Consider the following 23590-nt stretch of genomic DNA (forward strand, 5'->3'; position numbering starts at 1 on the left):
CTACCCATTAGTTGAAAGGCAACAGTTTTAGTCGCTACACTATAGAATAGATCTTATTTGTATTCGTTGTGCTGCCAATCGTAACACTTACCATGCTTTCTATTCTTACTGCACACAAACGTAGCACTCCCGGTGAATTCTATGCCCTTTATGTACCACCACCAGCAGCGGCTTCCGGAAACCAATTCGTATACACTCTAAATTATTCGTAACTTTCCGAATGGTTGACAACATGTCATTTCACCGCTCCGTCGTTACAGCATCCAAGCGAGAAACCCATCCACGAAAGTCATTACAATTCTGGGTTCTTTTTGTTTTTTCTAAATTTTTAATGGTGCTTTGTTTGCGTTCCACATAATTTAACGTTGCTGCATACAGCCTGTGCGACGTTAATTGCTCTGCACTGCTATTCATGTTTTGTTTTACAACACTTCGTCCCCCTCTCAATTTCGCCCCCTCCTCTATCCCTTCCGCACGCGGCGTCACAAAATCAAACAGCATCCGCATCCGAAATTACGATATCGTAAAAGTCCGGCCTCACGATAAGCGTCCATCTGTCGTAAATTCTTGCTCGGCGAATGATACCATTTGCATAAGGCGCGGGAAATTTATAACGCACTGTTTACGCATTTTTGGACAATTGCGTCCCGCTTTGTGTGCGTGCGCGTGTCCTCTCTGGCTTGTTTGTTTGTAGTTCTCGTTTCGTAACGGGAGGTTGTCTATCTGCCGTTTGATTTAGAATGGGCGATTTTCCGGGCGCATCACTGAGTATTTCACGGTTTAATTGAGCTCTTGACATTGGGTTGGTCCACGTACGACAACTGTGGTCTGTACAACAGATAAGTGTGAATACTTCGAAGCTAAGCAATAAGTACTGTTATTTTACTAAATATTGACACATAATTATGCAATACTCCTCTGAAGTATTTTAATTATGCAAAGTCAAGTGTCTACAGACTTCCTGAAACAATTGGGTGACAAGAAGCAAACAGGTAAACATGTAGTAATCTGTTTACAGAATAGAAAGAATAAAACTTGACTAATCGGCGTGGTGGAAGTCTCCACTGGGAGATAATTAGAGAAGAAGGCAGGCTTGGTAGGGACACTTGTGGAGTTGACTTCAGACAGGCAGGAGTACTTTTGGAAGTCTTGGAAGGAGAGTAGTTAGTCTGACTTAGTTTGACAAGGAAGAAGAAGTCTGGAGAGAGTCAGTATTATTTTACACTTCGATCTTTTGATTTGATCATCGATCTTCTAAGTCTAGACATGTATTTATCCTAACCTACCACGTACGATTCAGGTTCAAAAGTTCTAAAAGCCAAAGAGTGACTATTTGCCATTTCAGTTTTTTTTAGTTAGTAAATTTTATTTCAGGATTACCTCTTGCTTATAAGCATCAGACTTGTGCTCATGACAAGTGGTCTCACCATCTGAGGATGAATTATAATTAAACTACATCACCCATAAATCAATTGGGAGTGGCAGGTTCGATCCCGTCATTCGTAAGAATGATACGTGGTGGAGGTGCGGGGAAACTTTAAAAGTCCAATAAAAATTGTAGGGTAGACTGTATACAGCTAAAATTTACATGAGGTATCAACTGTTACTTACAAGACGACCTTGAGTCGTCAAGTGAGCTTTAAAACGCCATTTTGTTATTTTAAAGATGGCGCCTCCTGTACACACTTTCACCAGTTTAAGAGGTGTGGTTTCTTGCCCTCTGTCAGCCTAAATTTAGATATTTCTCGGCAAATGAAAATTCAATATCTCTGTGCATCCTTACCACACCAGCAAGTTTACGAATGGAGGAGAAAGTTCGACAATGACCTAAGTTTGCAGGCAGATGGGTGGAAGGCCTTTGCAGTGGCTGGTCACACGTGACTGCATCTGGACCACAAAGACTTATTCTTCTGAAGATATGCAGGTACTAACTCAAAGTTGAAAACATATGTATATCCGCAATAGATCTGTGCTAAGTTGCAACAAATTTGTGCAACCCTACGTACAGAGATTTACTAGATAAGAAAAAAAAGTTTTAATTTGACTCTCCCTTGTACTATTTAATGTCACTGTAACCTCCCGATATCTTACGATGTCAACCGATTCATGATTTTCACTCTCTTCAACCTTACCGTTTATGTTATCAAGGTCCCATTTCCATCTCTTTATGTGTCCTAACTCTTGTATCTTGTGGAATAGTGGTTCCGATCTCACCTTGAATTGCACGTTCAGTCCCAATTAGCCTAGCTAAGCATAAAGTAGAAACTAACCTTTAGAACACGGCGCAGGCTGCTCTCAAGATTTTGAATCTACAGTCCTTAGATCGATCCCAAGTCACTGCGGGGCCAGAAATCTTAAGGTTATTCCTACACTCCAGTATAATGCCCATGACGGGACATCGTGACGAACACCTCCTGCCTGTAGTGTCCCTCAATCACGCAAGAAGAAAACTGTGATACTACCGTTAGGAAAACAATGATGGTTACTTCTGTCAACTACTTTACTGTCTTTGATCTCGTACTTAATGACAATACTAAATCAACCAACCAACGTTGACTGGTAGCAGCCAATACCTGAATCATCTATGGAATAACGAGACATTGATTTCTACTCTGTACAAGATGATAAATTAACTTAAATACAATTCTGGTTTTCTTTCAGATTTACATCAAAGGTATCTTCCCAATCAAACTCATAGATTCAAGTCTGAATGGCTAATAAACACATGAATCGAGGAAAAAACAGTGGCGTGTTTGCGATTTCACTTTGATGTGGTGTAAATTTTTTTTTTTAATTTGTTGCAAATTTGCCATTGCCTCTCCACTCCGAAAAACGTTAAATATTTCAGACAATGACAATGCCTCAATTCAAAGAAAAACTCTGGAAGTGTTATTACTACTTGGCAGGCCTTTGTTGCTTTGAAGCTGCTCCACCAGGAACGCTAGTATCTCAAAAAGGCAAGTGGCCAGCAGAAGGTATATTGTGCTTTGGAGCAATCGAAAACTGATTTGATCACAATGGCGCAAAGACATTTCCACACATGTTTCGGTAGTAATGAGTAAGTTTCGCCCGTTCCGAAAGATCTGCCAGAGTTACAACTGCGAATTGTTAGTGACTTCGAAACCGTAGACGACAGCATGCTCTCTCGTCTATGGCAAGAGTTTGATATCGTTTGGACGTTTGCCGCGCGAAACGTGATTCCCATGTTGAATCTTGTAATGTGAGCCACATGAGTAAAACTTCCAGAGTATTTCTTCATGTTGATGTCTTGTTTGATTTTCTATCATAAATAGTTACGTTATAATAACTGTGTAAAGTAGTTTCATTCCTCGTGGCTTACCTGTTGTTGATGGAGAAACTCCTAACTATCTAATAGCCTAGTTACAGCTTCATTGAGAAATATCTGCTGTGGCAGTTCTCTTCTGTCATTAAGAGTAGTCAATACAAGGATAGACAATCTCCATATTTTCCATTGTATAACTATTCACATTTTGTTCGATAGTCAGAAACGGATAATTTCATTACTTTTCTTAACGTTAGAGAGAGAAAAAAATAAAACAGCTCCAACTCTACGTATTCGGGCCGTTGCTTCCGCTTCCGGAAGGAGAACAGAAAGAGTGACGTAGCAACCTCCTCCCCCAGGTTTTCACCCTCCCGTGCAGTGGGGAAACCGACCAGCATCTCGAGACTTAAACATCCACGAGGCAGCATTGAAGGAAAAGCCCATTATCCCCTCGTCGCTTATCGACACTGTACATAATTCGGCTTTCAGCGTGGAGAGGGCGCTCTTTGGGGCTCTGTATCGAGGGGGATAAATGTTGCACTTCCTCCCTCTTTTTCCCCCTTTTCACGGTCTTTTCCATTCAGTGCGTCCCGGTAGCTTTTAAGAAGGCGATTCTCCATAGAAATTGTAAGCTCAAAGGGTTTCGAGTGTCATTTAGCATGTTGCTTCTTTGAAATCCCTACGTAATATATACAAATGTTACATATGAAGAAAAATCTTCATGCTCAGAATGAAACGTTTGGAGCTTTGAATGTTTTGTCTGCAACTATGACTGCAAGCAATCCTTTTATTTACATCCAAACATATATACACTCTGTCCTGAGAATCTTTGAAGGAAGCAAACGAAACAAAGTCTTTGAGCAAGTATCTAGTGGCTCAAGACGGTTCGACCAATAAACGCGTGAGAGGGGAAGTGAACGCATCGAGGGGAAAACGCGGCAGAACCTTGCTCCACAGATTCCCACAATAAAGTGTACACATTTGATTAGTAATAGTCATTCAGTGTCAAATCAAACTATTGTAGTTTTGGGTCTCCAGTGGACGATATTTTTAAACGTACGTATATGTTCATGTTTGGTTATTAAACGTTACTTTAACGTTCTTTAAGTTAGTTGCGACGATGAGACGTGTGATGCTTAGAAAATACAATGTAATAGCCTTTCCCTGGACAGGATCAAACTGAACTTCCTGAAACGAAATTAAAAATTTATCACCGACCGATGAGTTTAAGGGAAATTTTACACCGAAGCGAAAAGTGCCATGGGTGTCTTGAAAATTTCAATAATGGAACGCAAGCTTTTGCCGCCAGTCATGTCGCTACGTTGTGAAGCGTTGTTGTGGATTTGCTGGTTCCCAAGTATCGCAAGTTGCTTTGGTCCGAAATGCCCCTTAGAATATTTGTATCCGCCACATTTTTTCGTAACATATTGAGATGTAATTCAAGGATTTACGGATCTTCCCGATTGACGTCGTCGCCTTGCAATCGAAGTGTACCTGGTTCGATAGCCGGTGGAATCACATTTATCGGATCCCAACTTAAACTGTAGGTCCAGTACCGATTAGTTTATCTGTGCATGAAGTGTACTTAAAACAAACACAAAAAATACGATCATTTGCTAATCAATTACACAACCCTCTAACCTCAAGAGCCACACCTATCACGTAGAGGACAAAGGAGAAGTCTGAGAGAATGAAGAGGTTGTTGCACTGGTTCACCAATTAACTGGAGTGACGTGCTCAAGATTTTCATAAAAGAGGATTTGGAAGTTGTCTTTCATCTGGAAAGTCGTGCTATTTTGCATTCTTTCTCTTCATTTTGTGTTCTTTTTTAGCAATGTTGGGCCCAAGGGAGGGAGGGAGGTTATGACCCTCATCAACCACCATTGGGCTGGCCGCTGATTGGCCTGTGTTGGAATCTCCATCAAAATAAATAGAAGGTACGAAGAGTAAATCCAAAAACGATATTAGCTATGTTTTATTCCGCAGGAAAATATTTAGTCAACTGTTTTACTCAATAGGTTCTCTTACCTTTACAATGGTTCCATCCACTGTATTCTTCGCATCCCCGAACGTAAATTGAAACCAGCGCCGTTGACAAGGGCCTCGCTTCCACGGAATACCTCTTCCCTTTGTTTCAACCTGCCTGCAAGCAATAAGCAAGGCATGCAGGGATTGGTTTTTGAATGTTTCTCTCCCCCATCCTCTCCCATGCATCATCAAGTATGGCGTCGCACGAAAAATGCGGGGAAGGCAAGAGATTGGAATATCGGGTATCGATAACCAACCGTACGGCAGGCAGTTTATATATGTATATATATATGCATGCACATCCACACAGGCCTACATGCGAAGTTGAACATTTATTAACTCGCACAAAGCGTTTCGAAATTTCACTGCTCTTTGCGTGCAAATTGACAACTTTGGAAACCGAAATCTCTGCGCTGGAATGATTTCTTGCTACATTTAACAAATTGAAATCTGTTTTCATGTCTCATCATTTTTGATTGGGAGCTCGTCTCCGCTGGGCGGTGGAAAATGTTCGTTTGTCATTTGTTGCGTTGGCTTTTGTGAATTCGTTCCGTGCTGTAGAAGATTGGGTTTTCAATATGAAAAGCAGACAAACATTGCCTGTGGTGTACAAGTGGCGACTCTTCCATCATGTGGTAAAGATTGGCTCAGAGTTTCGAAATTAAACGTCTGTTGTAAGTTCACTTTATGCCAGATAGGCTAATCGGAGACTGCACCCACAGTTTAAAAGTGGAATATGACCATTATTCAACATACCTCCACCGAGTATCGAACCTTCAACCTCTTGGCTACAAGCGAAAACTGTGCCATCGAGGTAAATATTTATGGATGGTACACGCAGGCTGTAACATTATTGAGGGTCAGTATGTTCAACCAAAGATATATCTTTACGAAGCTACTGTCGCAAACTGACCTAGGAAAATCGTGTCTGTGATAACGATAAATTTGAACCGGAATAACACAGTAGATCATAAATAGTATTGAACAGCAGTGGTGCAATGACATTTCGAAGACAATTTTGACATCATTTATTTTAAGGAATTATTTTGTCTGTATATTTTACAGTACTTACACTTCACTTCTTCCTTTCACCAATAGATTATTTATTTGTTGTATTGTATTATTCCTTCGCGCCATTTTCCAATTTTCACAGTTTCTCCATATTTACAATATTTAATGTTACCAGTAATCTATCACTGCTGCGATTTCACACCGAAGAAACAAGAGACATGTACCGCGTGTCAATTGAGGATTTCACCAATCGAATGCAGTGTGTCATGTTGCTACCGCGTTAAATGTTGCTGCCGATTGTTTCATTCTCAAGTAACATGTGTAGCATGTCGCTTGTTTAATCAATCTCGGATATTTGTGATCAGAATCTTCTTTCTGTCATTACAGAAGGAAATTTCAAGAATCGAACTGTCAGTTTGGGGAGGATTTATGACCTTCTCTGGTAAAGTTTTTTTTAGTTGGCCAGCGCACGTTCTCTCCTTGAGTGAATGCTGAATTTCAGACAGAGAACTTATCTTTTAGTTATGGCATATAGGTGGGTTTCATGTGACGTCAGGATTCGTACCACCGCCATGTTCGGCCAAGTTGTTTGTCGTCTTCAAGGCAATACCCACCACATAGCGTTCGTTACACATGCGCCAAATGTACGTTTGTTAGTACTGTGTAAAATGTCGGTAACATTGCATAAAATTAATGACAACGTCGTGCCATCTGGAAATAGCAGAATTTTTTCATATGTTCAAACTCTTTGCGCAGTCGACAGAGAAAGATATGTAGAAAAAGCGAAGTTTTGTGGTGAAGATCCATATGAACTGGACGATAACGAAATGAAAAGGAGCCTAAATCTTTGGCCAACTGTAGTACACGTGTGTTTATTTACTTGGCCCATCTACCTGGAATCAATTGTTTTCGTATTTATTAGTGGTTCGGATTCTGCTTGAAATATTTACATCCAGTACAGATTAACCGTAAATTAAGGTTCTGCCATTATCGTCTCTGTTTCCTTGTAAGGTTTGTTCAAGCGTTGTAATTTAAAATGTTGAGGTGCTCGAAAACAGTAATTTCACTCGTTGCTTTAAAAATTTGGGATATATCGGCCTCCGTGGCAGAGTGGTTAACACAGCGTGCTACGATGCCAGGGGTCCCGGGTTCGAATTCTAGCCTGAGCATGGGTGTTTGTAAATTTCGCTTTATCAGTTTCAACATATCATCACTCAGCTTCGTCTTCACGATTAGCCAAAACTGGCATAAAGGCGAAGTAAAATAAACCACATTTTTTGATGTATTGAATAACAAGTAATAGTATGTGTTAACAAACGAAATATAATAATAGCTAAAATACAAACGTACAATTGTCAAGATGAATTAAACTTTGAATATTATCGTTTTTATCGTCAAACTTATCGAAAGTATAAGCACCTTTCTACAAAAAAAAGCAACAAGGGAACACTATTGCAAGTTTGATTAAGCACACCAGTTCGATCCATTTGTACTAAAAGTCACAGTGAAAGGTGGCATATGAACTTACCTGAGAGGAAACGTTCACTGCACACTCTGTAATGTTCGCTTTGTTCATTGATGTTGGCACAACATACTTTCGCCAACCAGACGACGCGGTATCTTCTGATCACCAATTATCGAGTTCCGTGCCCTGAAGCGTACCTTCTGTTCTTTCTCGGAAAATTTGAAGATAAACTTAAGTTTCTGTTAACCAACCGAGTACTACACAGTACCATCGTAAACAAGGTTGAAATCTCCCGGCCGCCCGCTTGATTCCGTATGTGTAAAACAACCGGCCTCAATCATGGCTGCTCGATCCTACAATGCAACAGTTTGTGACGTAGGTGAAACACACCTATTGTTAGTTTTATTTTTAGCCGTTTCAGTAGGCAGTGGTGGCTTAAAATTTTGTAGATGTCGGTGTCATGTTTTCAAACGTAAACCATTAACAGCTCGTTAGTTATATTTTAACTTTAATATCAAACGTCGTTTAATTGCTAACTTACTGTTAGTTTCGGGTTTGTTCGGGTGGCGGGGGAAATTGTCACGTTCATTCTTTCTCTTAATCCAATTCGCCTGTCGTTTATTGCCTTTACGAATTGTTAGAAGACGGCGCGAAAATTGTAATAGATCGGCAAACTCATCTCGGAACAGGCCTCTTCCGTTACGAAGTGCCTGACGGAAGGCACCTGTGGTGCCACATTTCCATGATGAACTTGCCGGAAGAGACACCTGATACATCTTTACGCCCACATCGCCGGGAAGCTCCGTCTTAAACCGTTCAATGGTCTCAAGTTTAGGCACGGTCCAGGAGGGTGTTACAATGCCACGGGAGACACAGACTAGAAAATATATCCCCGGAGGCGAGGCTCGTTTCACCTGCAAATTACTCCAAGCAAAATGCCTTGAAACCTGAGACATGAAACATGGCTCTCTAAAGAACATTACCTCGTCCTCTCCCCTTTTCTCCGCAATTCTCTTGCGGCGCTGTAAATAAGAGACCTCTCGCGGCAATTTCCTTGATGGTGGCTAGGATTACATTCTTCTTACGGGTGGGAACAAAACCACCGAAGCACGGGCTCATTTGGCGGGGGGCTAGGGGGAAGCAACCTTCATGGATAAAGAGCTCGGGTCGTCACATACATGCAAACCCCTTCTGGCGTTTTGTCAGAGTCTGGAAGGACGCAATATGTTACAACAAAAGAGTCCCGCTTGCTCTTTCAAAAACCACGGATCTTAATTTTGATTTATTAAACGCCCCCAGTCTCTTGTTCCCGTCCGTGGTAATGAACGGTGAAAGGGCTCGTGAATATGGAGGGACACTACCTCATTCTTTATTTGTGCGAGCGCGTAAATTTCCGGGAACATTTCTTTGGCTAAATGGAACGCGGCATTTGTCTTGATGAGGATAAACTGAGATGTACAGGTGGCATATTTTTCTCGCATCATTTTTTATGCAAGAAAGAGATAACATTGCGACCAGACGACAATTAGCGAGCAAACCTCAGTTTCCCGTGCTCTCCTGCGCAAGTGCGTTTCGTTAACGGAATTACATTTGTGAAGCATTATGGCTACCTTAAAATAGAAACTCCAGAATCCCAGTTCATTGTAGACATTTGCTATGGTGAAAATTTCTTGTCAGGTACGGCTTAGAGTTGAAGAGCTGTATCTTTGCGGGTGACCCATGACCAAGTCCGGCTGCGCAGTAGCAAGGGGAGGGGAAATGGGATGCCTTAGCCAATGCGTGACGTTCTCCTCTTCCTTTACCGACCAACCAAACAACGAGAAAGTTACTACTAAGGAAATGTGTGTGTCTCTCTGCACGGAGTAACCAAAGTCACCCACAAAGATACAGCTGGTCATCTCTAGTAGCCTTACAACACGATAAAATCGTGTAGTATGAGCTTTTTTGTAACAACTTCTTCCTATTCGGTACTGTACCCTGGTAACCAATCTCATTGTAGGTTAATGATTGTATGCCAACTAGAACAGCAACTTGGATAATGATTTAGTGTTTCTTAGTTTTACGTTTTTTTTGTTTGTGTCTGACGTTTGTAGCGGAGTTATTAACTTACTGAGCTACAAAGCAAGGGGTCCTGAGTACAAATCCTGCCATGGCTGTGTCATTATCACCTTGTACATTTCATTACTTCGTCTTCCAACCCCGCCCCTGACGATTTACATTAGAAAAATATAAGTTGGGAAGTAGAAAAAGCATGGAGTTATTTTGTTTGCACAATCACATTTTAAAATTGCCTTAAAATATCACTAAGTGAGTATATGGCAAAAATTGGAATGTGTTAATCTATTTTTGCTTTCTCTATACTAGGCGGAGATGGGTCCTTCATACAGTGAGAGAATATCGACGCAAAATAAACAAACAAATCTATAAAAATCAGTTATTTGCTATTGCTGAACGTCTTGTAGAACTTGTGCTAATAATCTAAAAGTAATAACCCACAATTTAGTACTCGTATTCATTCTTGCATTTTTGTTAGAGTTATTTGCAAGTTTCATCGTTACTTATTCCATATCATTAGTCATAAAAACATATTATATTGCACGATACATTCAATTGTTTTCATGATGAGTTTTCTCGCACATAATACGAACGTAGAGACACGTTCATATTTTCAACATCAATCAATCAATTGTCATGAAGTGATTTTATACACAGCGTCCATAACAACAGAGAGACATCCTCTTTAAAACAAAGTGCTAGCCAATGTAGATTTCCTTTTCATTACGTTCAGGTCGCTGAATGAACCTCTCTCTCTCTCTCTCTCTCCTGGCAACAGGTTAGAGACGAGAAGAAAAATACAGGAGAGGAGTCATAATAAATGGATGAAAATAATCACTGCTACGGAATGCAGCTCCTACGGCGACATTTGGAATTCCACAAGCATAAATGAGCCACGAACATTCATATAGTCTCAGTGTTTAGTTCTAATTTTGTGACATAAGGTATTGGAGAGAAATAGGTCACTTAAAGCTGAGCGCCCAGCAGAGCGAAGTGACGTTGGTGGAAGAAACATTTAAATGAATGAATGAGTTAAAAGTTTGGTGGTGCATCTGTACATATTTTGCACTCTTCAATCGGTACGAGGGAATAATCTTGTCTAAAATCCTTAGGCTTCCTGGGCTGGGTTATCTTCCCAGAGGCAGAGCTGTATGCCACCAGGCGCGTCCCCAGGTTGCGGATAGGGGAACGGCCAGCAGATATGTTGGCTAGCTGGAAACAGTCGCGGACAAGCAGCAGCAGGATTGGAGGAGGCAGCGAGATGTGGAGTGGCAACTGCATCTCGGTAAATACTGCAAGGCTCCGATGAAAATCCTGCGATGTGGCGAGGAGAGCCGCCACTAACTAAGCTCAGCCCCTGCTGCCTTGCAGGGAGGGGAGGGATTCCCAAAGGCTAAGGGAAGGATACCCTGACAGAAAACCAAGGGTGGGGCAGACTCGTAAGGCATAGTGAAGCCAGCTGCCCTACGGGAGTAAACCCTAAACAAATCCTGGTCCTCCAAGAATGGGGGTTGGGCGTGGGGCCGACAACCCCATCCCACAAAAGGAACCACGTTACGAGACCTCAAAGAAATGTAGCCGGACAGATCTACCGACGACGGACTGGCGTGAATAATGGACAAGCGAATTATGGAAAGGGAAGGGATCTATATGTAGGGAGCTGGAATGTGCTATCTTTGTATAGGGCAGGTGCATTGAGGATGTTGCTGGATCAACTAAATAATTATAAGCCTGCGATAGTGGCATTGCAAGAAGTACGTTGGATCGGAAAAGGAGTTTTGGAAAAGAGAGAAGCAACTATATTCTATAGCTGTGATGAAAGGCTGCATATGCTAGGAACTGGGTTTATAATACATAAACAACTAAAACATCTAGTGATAGGATTTAAAGCTATAAGTTCAAGATTATCGACATTAAGAGTTAAAGGAGAGTTCTTTAATTACAGTATAATCAATGCACATGCACCCACGGAAGTATCCACAGATGATGTAAAAGAAGATTTCTATGATGCGTTAGAGAAAGCATTTGATGATTGCCCGAAAAATGACATAAAAATAGTAATTGGAGACTTCAATGCCCAGATAGGCATTGAAGACGTGTATCAACCAATAATTGGTAAACAAAGTATGCATAAAATAACAAATAACAATGGTATGAGGCTAATAATGTTTGCAGCATCCCGGAATCAAGTAATAACAACAACATTGTTCCAGCACAAGGATATTCATAAAATGACATGGAGAGCCCCGGATGGAAAAACTTACAATCAAATTGACCACATGCTGATAGATTGTAGACATAGATCAGATATCATTGATGTTAGATCTTTTAGAGGGGCTAATATCGATTCCGACCATTATTTGATTATGGGAAGGATTAGAGCAAGAATATCTAATAGCCGAAAAATGAAGGTGACTAGCCTGATTAAATTTAATGTCACGCAGTTAAGAAATCCAACGGTGGTTGAGAGGTACAGAAGTAAACTACAAGAGGGATTCGTCGGGATGAAACCGGCAGAAGTGGAAAATGTAGATGAGAGGTGGGATAGATATAAGCTGAGGATCAGTAATGTAGCAAAGGAAATACTTGAAACACAAAAGCCAGTAAAGAAGGAAACGTGGTTCGACGAGGAATGTCAAAATGTAACCAAAGAAAAGAATGATGTATATAAGAGGATGCAGCAAAGAAGTGCAACAAGGAGAGGAGAGCTAGGGATGAATATCAAGAGAAAAGAAGGATTGAGAAGAGAGTCCATAGGAAAAGAAAAAGGGAATGGATGAAGCAAGAGATGAAGCAGTTGGAAAGCCTGCATGAGCAGAAGAATGTAAGACAGATGTATAAGCTGGTAAATAACACAAAAGATGTTTTTAAACCAAGGACAACAGTCTGTAGAAATGAAACAGGCGATATAATTAGTGACACTAATGAAATTTTAGAAAGGTGGAGAAGGCATTTTAATGATGTATTGAATGGCAGTGCAGATGTAGCAGGTATGCTGGAAGAAGGATTAAATGAAGAAGAGGAAGGAGAAGAGGGCATAGAAAGTCCAAAGTTAGATGAAGTATGGGAGGCAGTCAAGACATTGAAAAATAGTAAAGCACCTGGTATAGATAACTTGCAAGCAGAGCTGCTTAAGCATGGAGGTGAGAGTGTCATTAGAGGCTTGAAGGAAATAATAAACATAATCTGGAAAAAGGGACAGATGCCAAGTGAATGGAGGACGGGTATCATAGTACCTATCCACAAGAAAGGGGACATGATGGAGTGTGCAAACTATCGTGGAATTACATTGTTGAACGTTGCATATAAAGTATTTGCAAGAATTATATATAAAAGACTACTACCATATGTAGAAAAGTGCATTGGACCATATCAATGTGGGTTCAGGCCAGGGAAATCTACAATTAACCAGATATTCACCTTAAGGCAAATACTGGAGAAAACGCTGGAGTTTGGGATAGGAACGCACCATCTATTTCTTGATTTTAAATCTGCATACGATAGTATAAACAGGACCCAACTATATCTGGCAATGAAAGATCTCGGAATTCCAATAGGATTAATAAGAATGGTGAGGATAACTATGGAGGGCTCTAATAGTAAGATAAGAGTAGGAGGACAACTCTCAGAACCTGTTGAAATAGAAAATGGACTAAGACAAGGCGATGTGCTGTCATGTTTGTTGTTTAACATTGCCTTAGAGAAGGTTATACGGGAAGCTCGGGTGCAAATTAGGGGTACCATATATTATAAGTCAATCCAGATACTTGCATATGCAGATGATGTGGACATAGTAGGAAGATCTCTACATGCAGTGGAAGAAGCATTTATGGCCATAGAAAGGGAAGGAAAAAAGATGGGATTGGTGGTGAATGAAGGGAAGACTAAGTACATGGCAGCAGGCAAAGCACACAGATATAATCCATCACCGACCATAACAATGGCTAATTATACCTTTGATAGAGTGGATGCCTTTATCTACCTGGGTTCTGTTGTGACATATGAAAATGATTCACAGGAGGAAGTAAAGGCACGACTTATAGCAGCGAATAGGGCCTATTATGGACTACAGAGACATTTTAAGAGCACCATATTGTCCAGAACAACTAAGTTAATACTTTACAAGACACTGATAAGACCTGTATTGACTTATGCTGCGGAAACTTGGACCAGTTCAAGGAAAGATGAAGAGTTGGTAGAGACCTTTGAAAGAAAGATATTACGAAGAATATTGGGACCAGTATGTGAGAATGGAAAATGGAGAAAGCGATTTAATAAGGAGCTCTACGACTTATATCAAGAACCAACAGTTATTGGTGTAATTAAGGCGGCTAGATTAAGATGGGCAGGTCATGTGATGCGCATGAGTGATAGTGACCCTGCAAAGAGAGTGATGTTGGATAGCCCAGGTGGACAAAGGAAACGAGGAAGGCCTAAATTAAGATGGGTGGATGGAGTGGATGAGGATGTTCGGAAGCTCCAGTATAGAAATTGGAAAGTTGTGGCGAAAGGTAGAGATAGATGGAGACAAATCACAGAGGAGGCCAAGGTTCATCAGTGGACTGTAGCGCCATAAGAAGAAGAAGAAGAAGAAGAAGAAAATCCTTAGGCTTAGGTTACAAAAGTAGTGTGCAGATCCCCTTGAGAAAGGTGGAAAGAAAAATGCATGTAATTAAATGCAAGACCGCTCATTGTAGTAGAAGCGTGATAAATTTTCCGCTGTAGAAGCTTCGGAACTTCCTTGGGGTGGGTGGGACAAAAATATTCCCTTCGCTAAGTAAGATCATAACATGCAACCAGTTCCTTCGTTTGATCTATGTGCGCGTGCCCCTTTGCAGATCTTTGAATGGTTACATAAGAATTTTCAGAGTTAGTGAGGATTGTGTCCGGGTGTAAGGGGTGACCATTTGAGAAGGCACTGAAAAGTCAACCCCACGTGTATTCAGTACACTCCGGTAAGTGCAGTCTTGCAGGTTTACAACCAGGCTCTGGTGTCAGGACCTATGGTCATTTTTAACCACTGTGATCCTCCATCGGGTATCGAACCCGGGACCCCTTGATTGCAATTGATTTTAGTTACGGCCTGGGTTCCGTATAATGTGACGTGTGCGAATAACCCAAGCGTTTCCGCAAGCAAAAATGTTATTTCAATCAATCTAATAGTGCCCTTTTTACTATAAGAATTCAATTCAATATGTAATACAATTCTGAAAATGATTACAATTATATTTTCATTTAAATAAATCACACTGATAACTATCGAAAAAAAGCGTAATAGTTTTCTAGAATAATTGCGCCTACATTGTATGGGGTGTTAAAGGTGCCTTTCCCGTAAGCTCCCAAATGTCAAACCAAAAGTGCATCCCCCCTACCCTCAGGTCAACAAGGCCATGACTTTTGGACATACAGTCAGTATAATCCTCTGTTGGGCTGTTGCCCTGTGTTTTGTCCTTATGTGTGCCGAGTGCACAGCTTCTGGCTTTTAACATGAGAGAAAGTGTTGATTTTTGTTTCGGTAAGGAGCTTGGCCCTCCATAATGTGACAGCTGCAAACAGTCTGGGTGCTGATGTATCCACAATTTTCGCGCCGGCCTTCATGCCGGAGTGGTTAGCACATCGAGCTACTACGCCAGGGGTCCCGGGTTCGAATCCTGGCCTGGGCATGGATGTTTGCGAGTGTCCATTCATCAATTTAATTATATCATTACTCATCCCCATCTTCGCAAATTAGTCAATAGCGGCACAAGAAGCGAAGCAAAGTAAAGCAAATCAATCCATCACAATTTTCACTTAATTTTGTATGAAAATGATTGTCATGGTTTAAAACTGTCAGGAATGATTTTAAGGTCCACACAGATGAATGTATCTCATACGAAACTATTCAGCAGGTGCTAAAATTTCTTTACATGTGCACCATAGTTGTTGTCCTTCAATATGTCCGACCCACATTTACTATGAAGTATCACGGGATATCTTTAGCCTTGTTACCCTTATATAAAACATTGAACTCCTAAAGACAGTCAAGTTAGTGTCTCCAAGGAAATGCATCGGTCCATCTCGCATGCTATATGAATACCTAGCCTTGAGAAAGAGAATGAAGAGTCTCCTTTCTCTGTATACTTTGTTTGCAATGATCTTGCTCCAAGAAGGAACATTCAAATTGCACGGCACACAGATCTTCTATGTTATGACTTGTTTTCGTTTAATGAAAAATAAAATGCATTTATTTTCTCCGTTTGCCTTTTTCGCTTCATTTGAGTTCAGCTCTATATGCATTTATTGAAAAGGAGAAAGTAATATAAAGTTCTCAGAGGAAAATTAGCTGTAGAAAAAGAGCAGTTCTCGAATACTTTTCTTTCATTTTATGATTTTTTTCCCAATTACGTCACAATGTAACCTGCATTCTCATCAAACATTTTCCAATTTTGTCCTCCTTTAACTTTCCATCTCCCGTCTTTTAAAAGAAAGGATGGGAGTAGTTCATCTCGAAGTTTTCAACACAAGTTCCACCTCTTCCCCCATAATAACGTAATTTTGGGGATTTTTATTAACCTAATGGCATATTTAAGGTGTTTTTGTCTATTTTACAGGGTGAGTCATAAGTGTAAAACTACCCATTTAGAGGAATCATTTGCAGTGTCTAGGAGACCAAGTACTGCATCCCTGTCAGCCATATTGGATACACCATCTTTGATTCAACGTAATTTTTCAAATGGCGACATAGGAAATTGACATATGAAAGCCATGTAAACTTTCTGAAGGCAGTTACGTCTTAGCAGCATATTGCCAAAGAAAGTTTCCATGCATTCATACTTCTGGTCTAGAATGGTTTGTCTAACAAAGATACTAGAGTCGCTCCACATAACAGCTAAATTTAGGTGTGATATTTTCCCTTGATTTAGGTGATTTTGTAGTTATGTAGGTTAACCGCGATGATCACGGAATGATGGAATAGCAGATTGGATTAAGAACCCGGGCTAACACTCTGCCAAGGAGATTGCTACGTCAAGTGTTAGTACAAATTCTTGTATGTTACGACAAGGAGAGAGGCATGTAACCAGTTAAAAGAATAGCAAAATTAAGGGATGTTCACAAAGGTCAAGATTCGAAACCGAAACCCTGGATGGGAGATCGTAATTCTCTCTCTCATACAAAGTTACATATTGATCTGGGATATGTGGAATGTTCAGTGCAATTTCCAGGAAAGGGGAAGAGAATGGGGGTTAATTTGTATACTTTCCATAGGCCCAACGTTTCTGTACAAAAGAAATAACGTGAAATACGTGAAAAATGGGGAAATATAACATTGTCTAAGAAATGAGCGTTTTGAGATTCCACTGCATGCTATAGAGAACGTCTTACTACAACATAAATGTTTTTTCCTGACGATTTGACCGTGTGAAAACATCTGGAAGTAAAGAATCATTATTCTAAAGCTATCTTCGTATAGGTCGAAATAACCATTGCCAAAATGATACTTAGAAGGCATCATTTCAAGGCAGGTAACATTCCCCATACGATTGAGAAGAAAGTATAAAGTTTATCTCAGTGTTACTGGTACGTAACATGGTAACTTCACCAAGAAGGATTTGCAAGAGAAGAAAATATCAGAAAGCACGGACCTTATTTTTTTCCGTATCGCTTGCTGTGTTTTATTTTTGAAAAAGAAATGGCTGTTCTTTTGGGATATCATTGCTGAGTAGGCTTTATTCTCGGTGATGGATGTTGGAGCAATGGCTACCTCGATGCGACCATTTCCTTTCCGGGCGGTATGGAATCTTGCTTATGTGGCTGTTTCAGACCCATAGATTTAGCGCCAGGGGCCCGTTCCTCCCAGAAATATTACTTCGAATCCTGGCATACGCCGCATATAAAAACCAATAACTTGCTCGTTCTCCGTGGATGTGTCTTGAGTTTTATTACGGACGGGATTGGGAAAATCTTCTCGAGGGACGAATCCACGCGTTATGTGAAGGAAATTGCTGCTTCCTGAGGAAATTCTTCTGCAAGGTGACAAAGTATGGTTACCTGCGAGAAGGTGACTGAGCATCTTATTTCAAGACCTCTCTCCAGAATTCTTACAGTAAAACGTATATAATGTGTTAGTGGGAATTGAAATGCGGAGAGTTACATTTTTACTTTTTGGGAATCTTACGTATATTTAAAAATATTTTTCATTTCAAAAATTTTAATTTTTAGATAAATATTATTCTGGTAAAGCTAGTGGAAGTGATATACCTTTCTTTCAAATGCCAATGTAACATGTGTGAACTTTCGAGCTTACCCGTTGGCTGAGCACGTTAGGTGGTGTTGGTTCGTATTTGGAACCCAAGTTCATGGTTTCGAATTCCGCTCTGGAAATGAGTGTTCTTTGAGAGTATCCCTTCATCAGTTTTATCAAATAATCACTCATTCTCATCGTCGCGATTAGCCAAAAGTGGCAGAAAAGGGGCATAAAATAACAAATACAAATGTTTAACTTTAAATGAAATAATCTGAAATTAATATTTCATATTAGTCAGCATTAACACATCATGTGGTGATATCAGTGATTAAACACATTATGCCGACAAAGAAATGTTTTTCTCGCAAATTATAGGAAATGTATCATTCTGAACTACATACAAGAAAAACTACTGTAAGCGGTCATGGGTATCGAATGTGAGGTGGGCGGCGAACTAACCTCCATCCCATCTATTTCTGGAGCAAGGCCGCGTAAAACGGCAGAAAAGGGTGGGAAATCGAGTGGGTACATCGAAGCAGTACACGCTACTGGGAAGGTTGGTAGCTGAAGTTGCTTTCACCCGCTCCACATAATTCAGTTCCTCTCACGTGTTCACTGTTGGAGCCGTCTCGTGTCACTACTTGCGAAGAGACTTGTTTTCATTCGCCAACTCCAGAGATAGCTGGGACGGAGTGTAGAGAATTTTTAAAATTTTATACATGGTGTATTATGTGCGTGTTATGTTTGTGGAATCATTAAAAGGGAGTGATGCATATGCAAGTAGAACTCTATGACAAGTATCCATTGTTATTCGTAAATGATTTAACGTGGCGAAATATACAGTAGAAGCTTAGCTATCTGCACAAAAACCCTGAACGAAACTTTCAACTTGCAACTCTTTGACATTATAAGCCGGGTATTGAATTTAAATTTTCACTCATATTTTCCTACTTTTATCACTTTTCAATCTCTTTTGGTTAATCACGACGATACACATGACAATGAATAGATGAAATTGACAAATGGACATGTACATAATGAGAAACTATTTATACACTTTTTTTCTCGCTCGTTCGAAACAAGTTGGTTTTGGGACGCATGCGTAGATATACTGTCTCAAACAGATAGAAACCTCTTGGCACTAAATCAAACTTTTAAGAATGATGTGAGGTTAAAGAGTATTCTATCTTACTCGAAGTTACTCTAGTGAATATGCGCTAAGTGTCTTTTGTTAGTGGTGTAACTTGATACCATTTTGAGGTACCTTGTTTCTGTGACTTCGTGGAATGTCGTCAGGCACGTTAGCTTCGCTGTCAGTTGTTACGTCATTCATAAGGTATAAGAAATTTGATAATAACGTATTTCATATTCCACAATAGTTGTCATGATCTAGGATGCTCTGCTTGCCGCCTTTCACCCTTCTTATCGTAATATACCCTTCGGTATGTAGGATCGAACTGGATTGGTGTAGCTCACTGATCATTCATCCTTGTTTATGGAGCAACCCGTTATTCATGGTAAGCTTGATGGTAAGGTGCGAGAGGTATTATCTACACACATATGAATGGTAAAACACAACACTTGAGGTTTTAAACCCTTAAAGACTGGATCAGTATGGCTAATGGAATGCGATATACCTGTCTCTGTCTAGTAGCTGAAGTTCTCCGAAGAATGGTTATGGTCGTGGCTGTACAACAGAGTCTGACTCGCGGCTCGCTCCAACACGTTCTTCCTATGGATCGTACTTCCGCCTTTGTCCCTGACTGCTCGTAACTGACTGTTCCCTCAGCCCCGTTCTCCCAGACATATTATTTCGATCTCTTCCTCGATTGCAATTGTTTACACCTGTTTACAACAATAGCGCTCAAGGAAGCTCGGCAATGTCTGACAAATCAATCCTCAGATGTTTCTAGATATTTGTCTGGAAGAGTAATGGCTAAATGTATGGGATTTGGAGTTCTTCCCATACAGCACACCAAGTTTCAGACATATTTCAGAAATATTACAATCTTTCATTTATGTTTCTAACATTCTGGTTTCGCGTTGACGTTACAGAAAGCATCACATGAAGTCCCAGTTTTGTTTCTGAAACATTGCCATGTTATAGTTTCATTGTCTAGTTTCTGCAACGTCTCATTTTTCTTACATCTCTGAGAAATGTTTCAGAGACATTTCCACAACGTTGGATTCAGTCATCATGCATGCGTGGCGGCTATCCGTGACATTTTCTGCGGCGGCCATGTTGTTACCTTCAACACTGACCGGGAGACGTGCATATCTTATGAAGAATAATGTTGTTTATTGAGCGGTAAGTTGAATATTATTAATGCCAAAGTGTGTTTAATTGTGTTATACTTATGCACGCTATATATTTAAGCTGTGTTGTGTAACGTGTGTGAAAAAGTGAGTGGAAACAAGGCAGTTCAAGCCAGTGTTTAAAGAAGTATTTTGTTTTGTTTGTTTAATTAAAATATGTGGACATAAAGAAGCACTGAACTTCTCCACCTCATGAAACGATAATCGCGAGAAATAAGTTGCCTGCGTTGTGTGTAGTGAAAAAGTGAATGGTCGAGACGCAAAGTATTTCCCTGCATGTTTTTACTGTTAAAAATAGCTATATAGGTGGTACTAGTTTACTATCCTTCGGACACATTTATTTATTTTTACAGAAGAAACTACTTACCGTAATACGTTCCTGTAGCATTGTCGAACATCGGGAAAGTGTTTTGTGTGATGTGGGAATGTTTCATAGCTGAAATTCATGTTGTTCCTTGAAAATTAATTCTCCGACGGAGAATAGCTAGCCCCAAGAACCATTGGCGCGTGGATAGGTTAGTTCTGTTAGGTTAGGAAATATAGTTAAAATTTGGTGTCGTGTTAGTATCAGGATCTAGAAATTGGATATAATTGCGAACCATTGGCGCTAGCCCCACGAACCATTGGCGCATGGTTTGGTTAGTTCTGTTAGGTTAGGAAACATAGTTCAAATTTCATCAAAACAACGTTGATACACCATCAGGAATGTTCCGCGAAGCAGATACGTAAGTACGAATGTCAAAAATTGATGAAACGAAAAAATTAGAGGTGTCCGAAGGATAGTAAATTTTTACCGAATTTTCTAAAAAAGTAGATGGAAACACTGATTTTCACTACTATTAACGACTTAGATGTTACATAACATATTGAGCATTCACAAAAATCTTTATGCTAGTTCTGAGCAAATAATATGAAGTAAAAGCAATTTTTCTTACCAAAATTGCATCTGTTTTACGGAATTCTCCGAAGTTACCTTTATAAAAAAACTGAATGGTGCTGACATGAAAAATGTAAATTCTTGATGTTGCTTTGCAATTCTCTTCAAGGCTAAGATGTTTATGACTCCAACAGTTAGTTTTTATGCAGATTTAGCAGTAATTAAGTATTTTATGGCTCATTTAAGATTAGTTTCTCTCGCAAAATTGATCATTTTTGGACATAATTTGGATTTCAAGTTACAATAATTCAAAACTATGAAACAATACAAGTTTAATATGGTAGATTTAGGTCATTTGTGGTTCAATTGTTATTATTAAGTTTCAAGAGGTAAAAAATTGGTAATATTTAGTTTTTATGCTAAAAATCCATACAATCATCATTTCTTCGTAATTAGGTAGGTAGTATTATGGATTATTGACAAAAATAAAATAAAAGGTTAAAATCTAATTATGATACTGCACGTTTGCACAAGTTGCAGATGTTATATTTAACTTGACATGTTAAAAGAAAAATGAAAGATGTAATTTTTTTCTGCGGAATACCGAGGAATTTTCTAAAAAAGTAGATGGAAACACTGATTTTCAATACTATTAACGACATATTACATAACATATTGAGCATTCACAAAAATCTTTATGCTAGTTCTGAGCAAATAATATGAAGTAAAAGCAATTTTTCTTGCCAAAATTGCATCTGTTTTACGGAATTCTCCGAGGTTACCTTTATAAAAAAACTGAATGGTGCTGACATGAAAAATGTAAATTCTTGATGTTGCTTTGCAATTCTCTTCAAGGCTAAGATGTTTATGACTCCAACAGTTAGTTTTTATGCAGATTTAGCAGTAATGAAGTATTTTATGGCTGATTTAAGATTAGTTTCTCTCGCAAGATTGATCATTTTTGGACAAAATTTGGATTTCAAGTTACAATAATTCAAAACTGTGAAACAATACAAGTTTAATATAGTAGATTTAGGTAATTTGTGATTCAATTGTTATTATTAAGTTTCAAGAGGTAAAAAATGGTAATATTTAGTTGTTTTTATGCTAAAAATCCATACAATCATCATTTCTTCATAATTAGATAGGTAGAATTAGGGATTATTGACAAAAATAAAATAAAATGTTAAAATCTAATTATGATACTGCAGATGTTATATTTAATTTGGCATGTTAAAAGAAAGATGAAATATGACATTTTTTCTGCGGAATGCTGAGGAATTTTCTAAAATAGTAGATGGAAACACTGATTTTCACTAATATTAAAGATTTGGATGTTACATAATATATTGAGCATTCACTAAAAATATTTTTGCTTGTTCTGAGCAAATAATATGAAGTAAAAGCAATTTTTTTTTGCCAAAATTCATCTGTTTTACGGCATTCTAAAAGGTTACTTTTATAAGAAAAAAACTGAATGGTCCTGACATGAAGAATGTAAATTCTTGATGTTGCTTTGCAATTTTCTTCAAGGCTAAGATGTTTATTTTACTTGTGAAAAATATTGTTTTTTTAAATGAAAACTCTGACCAGAATTTATATTATGGCATTATTTCCTTTCAGGAAAAAATGAATGTTACTGCACTCCAACAAGAGGTTATAGAGGAGAACCTGCAATGAAATACTTCTTAACAGAACAGAAGCAATTGTATTTTGACAAATTTAGACAAATAAAGAATATATTTTATGAAAAAATATTATTTTTATAATAATTTTTCTTTGAAGTAATGCATGTCCAATTTTTAGAGTTCAATGGTGACATGGATAGTGTCTGATCACTCGCTGGTGTAAAAAAAAATTATCAAAGTATGCTTATTTATATTTATTTGGTTCTTTGAATTGATGTTGTAAGTCCACTTAATGCACAAATAGGCTAATCGGAACTGGGCCTACAATTCAAAATGGGACCCATATCACTGCAATGTGCCTCTACCAGAGTTTCGAACCAGAAATCCATTCATTACAAGGAGCTTAATTCAATTTCTCAGTGTATTTTGAAACTGACCAACCCATCCTAATCACCATAACAACGTTGAAAGTCAAACATGGGTGAAATACAAATGATTAAAAAATAATAGAAATGAGAACATATAATTATATCTTTGAAGTAATAATTCAATGGAAATTGCTCACAAGTAACATTAAGAGAATTAATTTTTCTAACTAGTAACCACAACCTCTGATACACACTGCACATTTAATATTATAGAGAATGTCAAAACTTTTCATTGATTTATAAATTTTTAGTTATTATTCAATTATATTATTCGT

At 39.0% G+C, this 23590-nt stretch overlaps 1 protein-coding gene across 1 annotated transcript; it reads left to right on the forward strand.

Annotated features, from left to right (window-relative positions):
* Positions 1-11542: 11542 nt before the first annotated feature.
* On the forward strand, positions 11543-12622 carry LOC145988046 (protein CFDP2-like). The gene has a single exon (XM_083122883.1). The coding sequence runs from the start codon at positions 11543-11545 to the stop codon at positions 12620-12622; it is 1080 nt and encodes a 359-aa protein (XP_082979009.1).
* Positions 12623-23590: the final 10968 nt, after the last annotated feature.

The sequence above is a fragment of the Lepisma saccharinum genome, chromosome 1 (assembly GCF_977018435.1).
Source record: "Lepisma saccharinum chromosome 1, izLepSacc3.1, whole genome shotgun sequence".
In the NCBI taxonomy this organism is placed as follows: Eukaryota; Metazoa; Arthropoda; class Insecta; order Zygentoma; family Lepismatidae; genus Lepisma; species Lepisma saccharinum.

What these genes read in the sequence shown, in the direction of transcription:
- LOC145988046 (XM_083122883.1), top strand. Translation starts at nt 11,543, where the DNA reads ATGTTGCTGGATCAACTAAATAATTATAAGCCTGCGATAGTGGCATTG.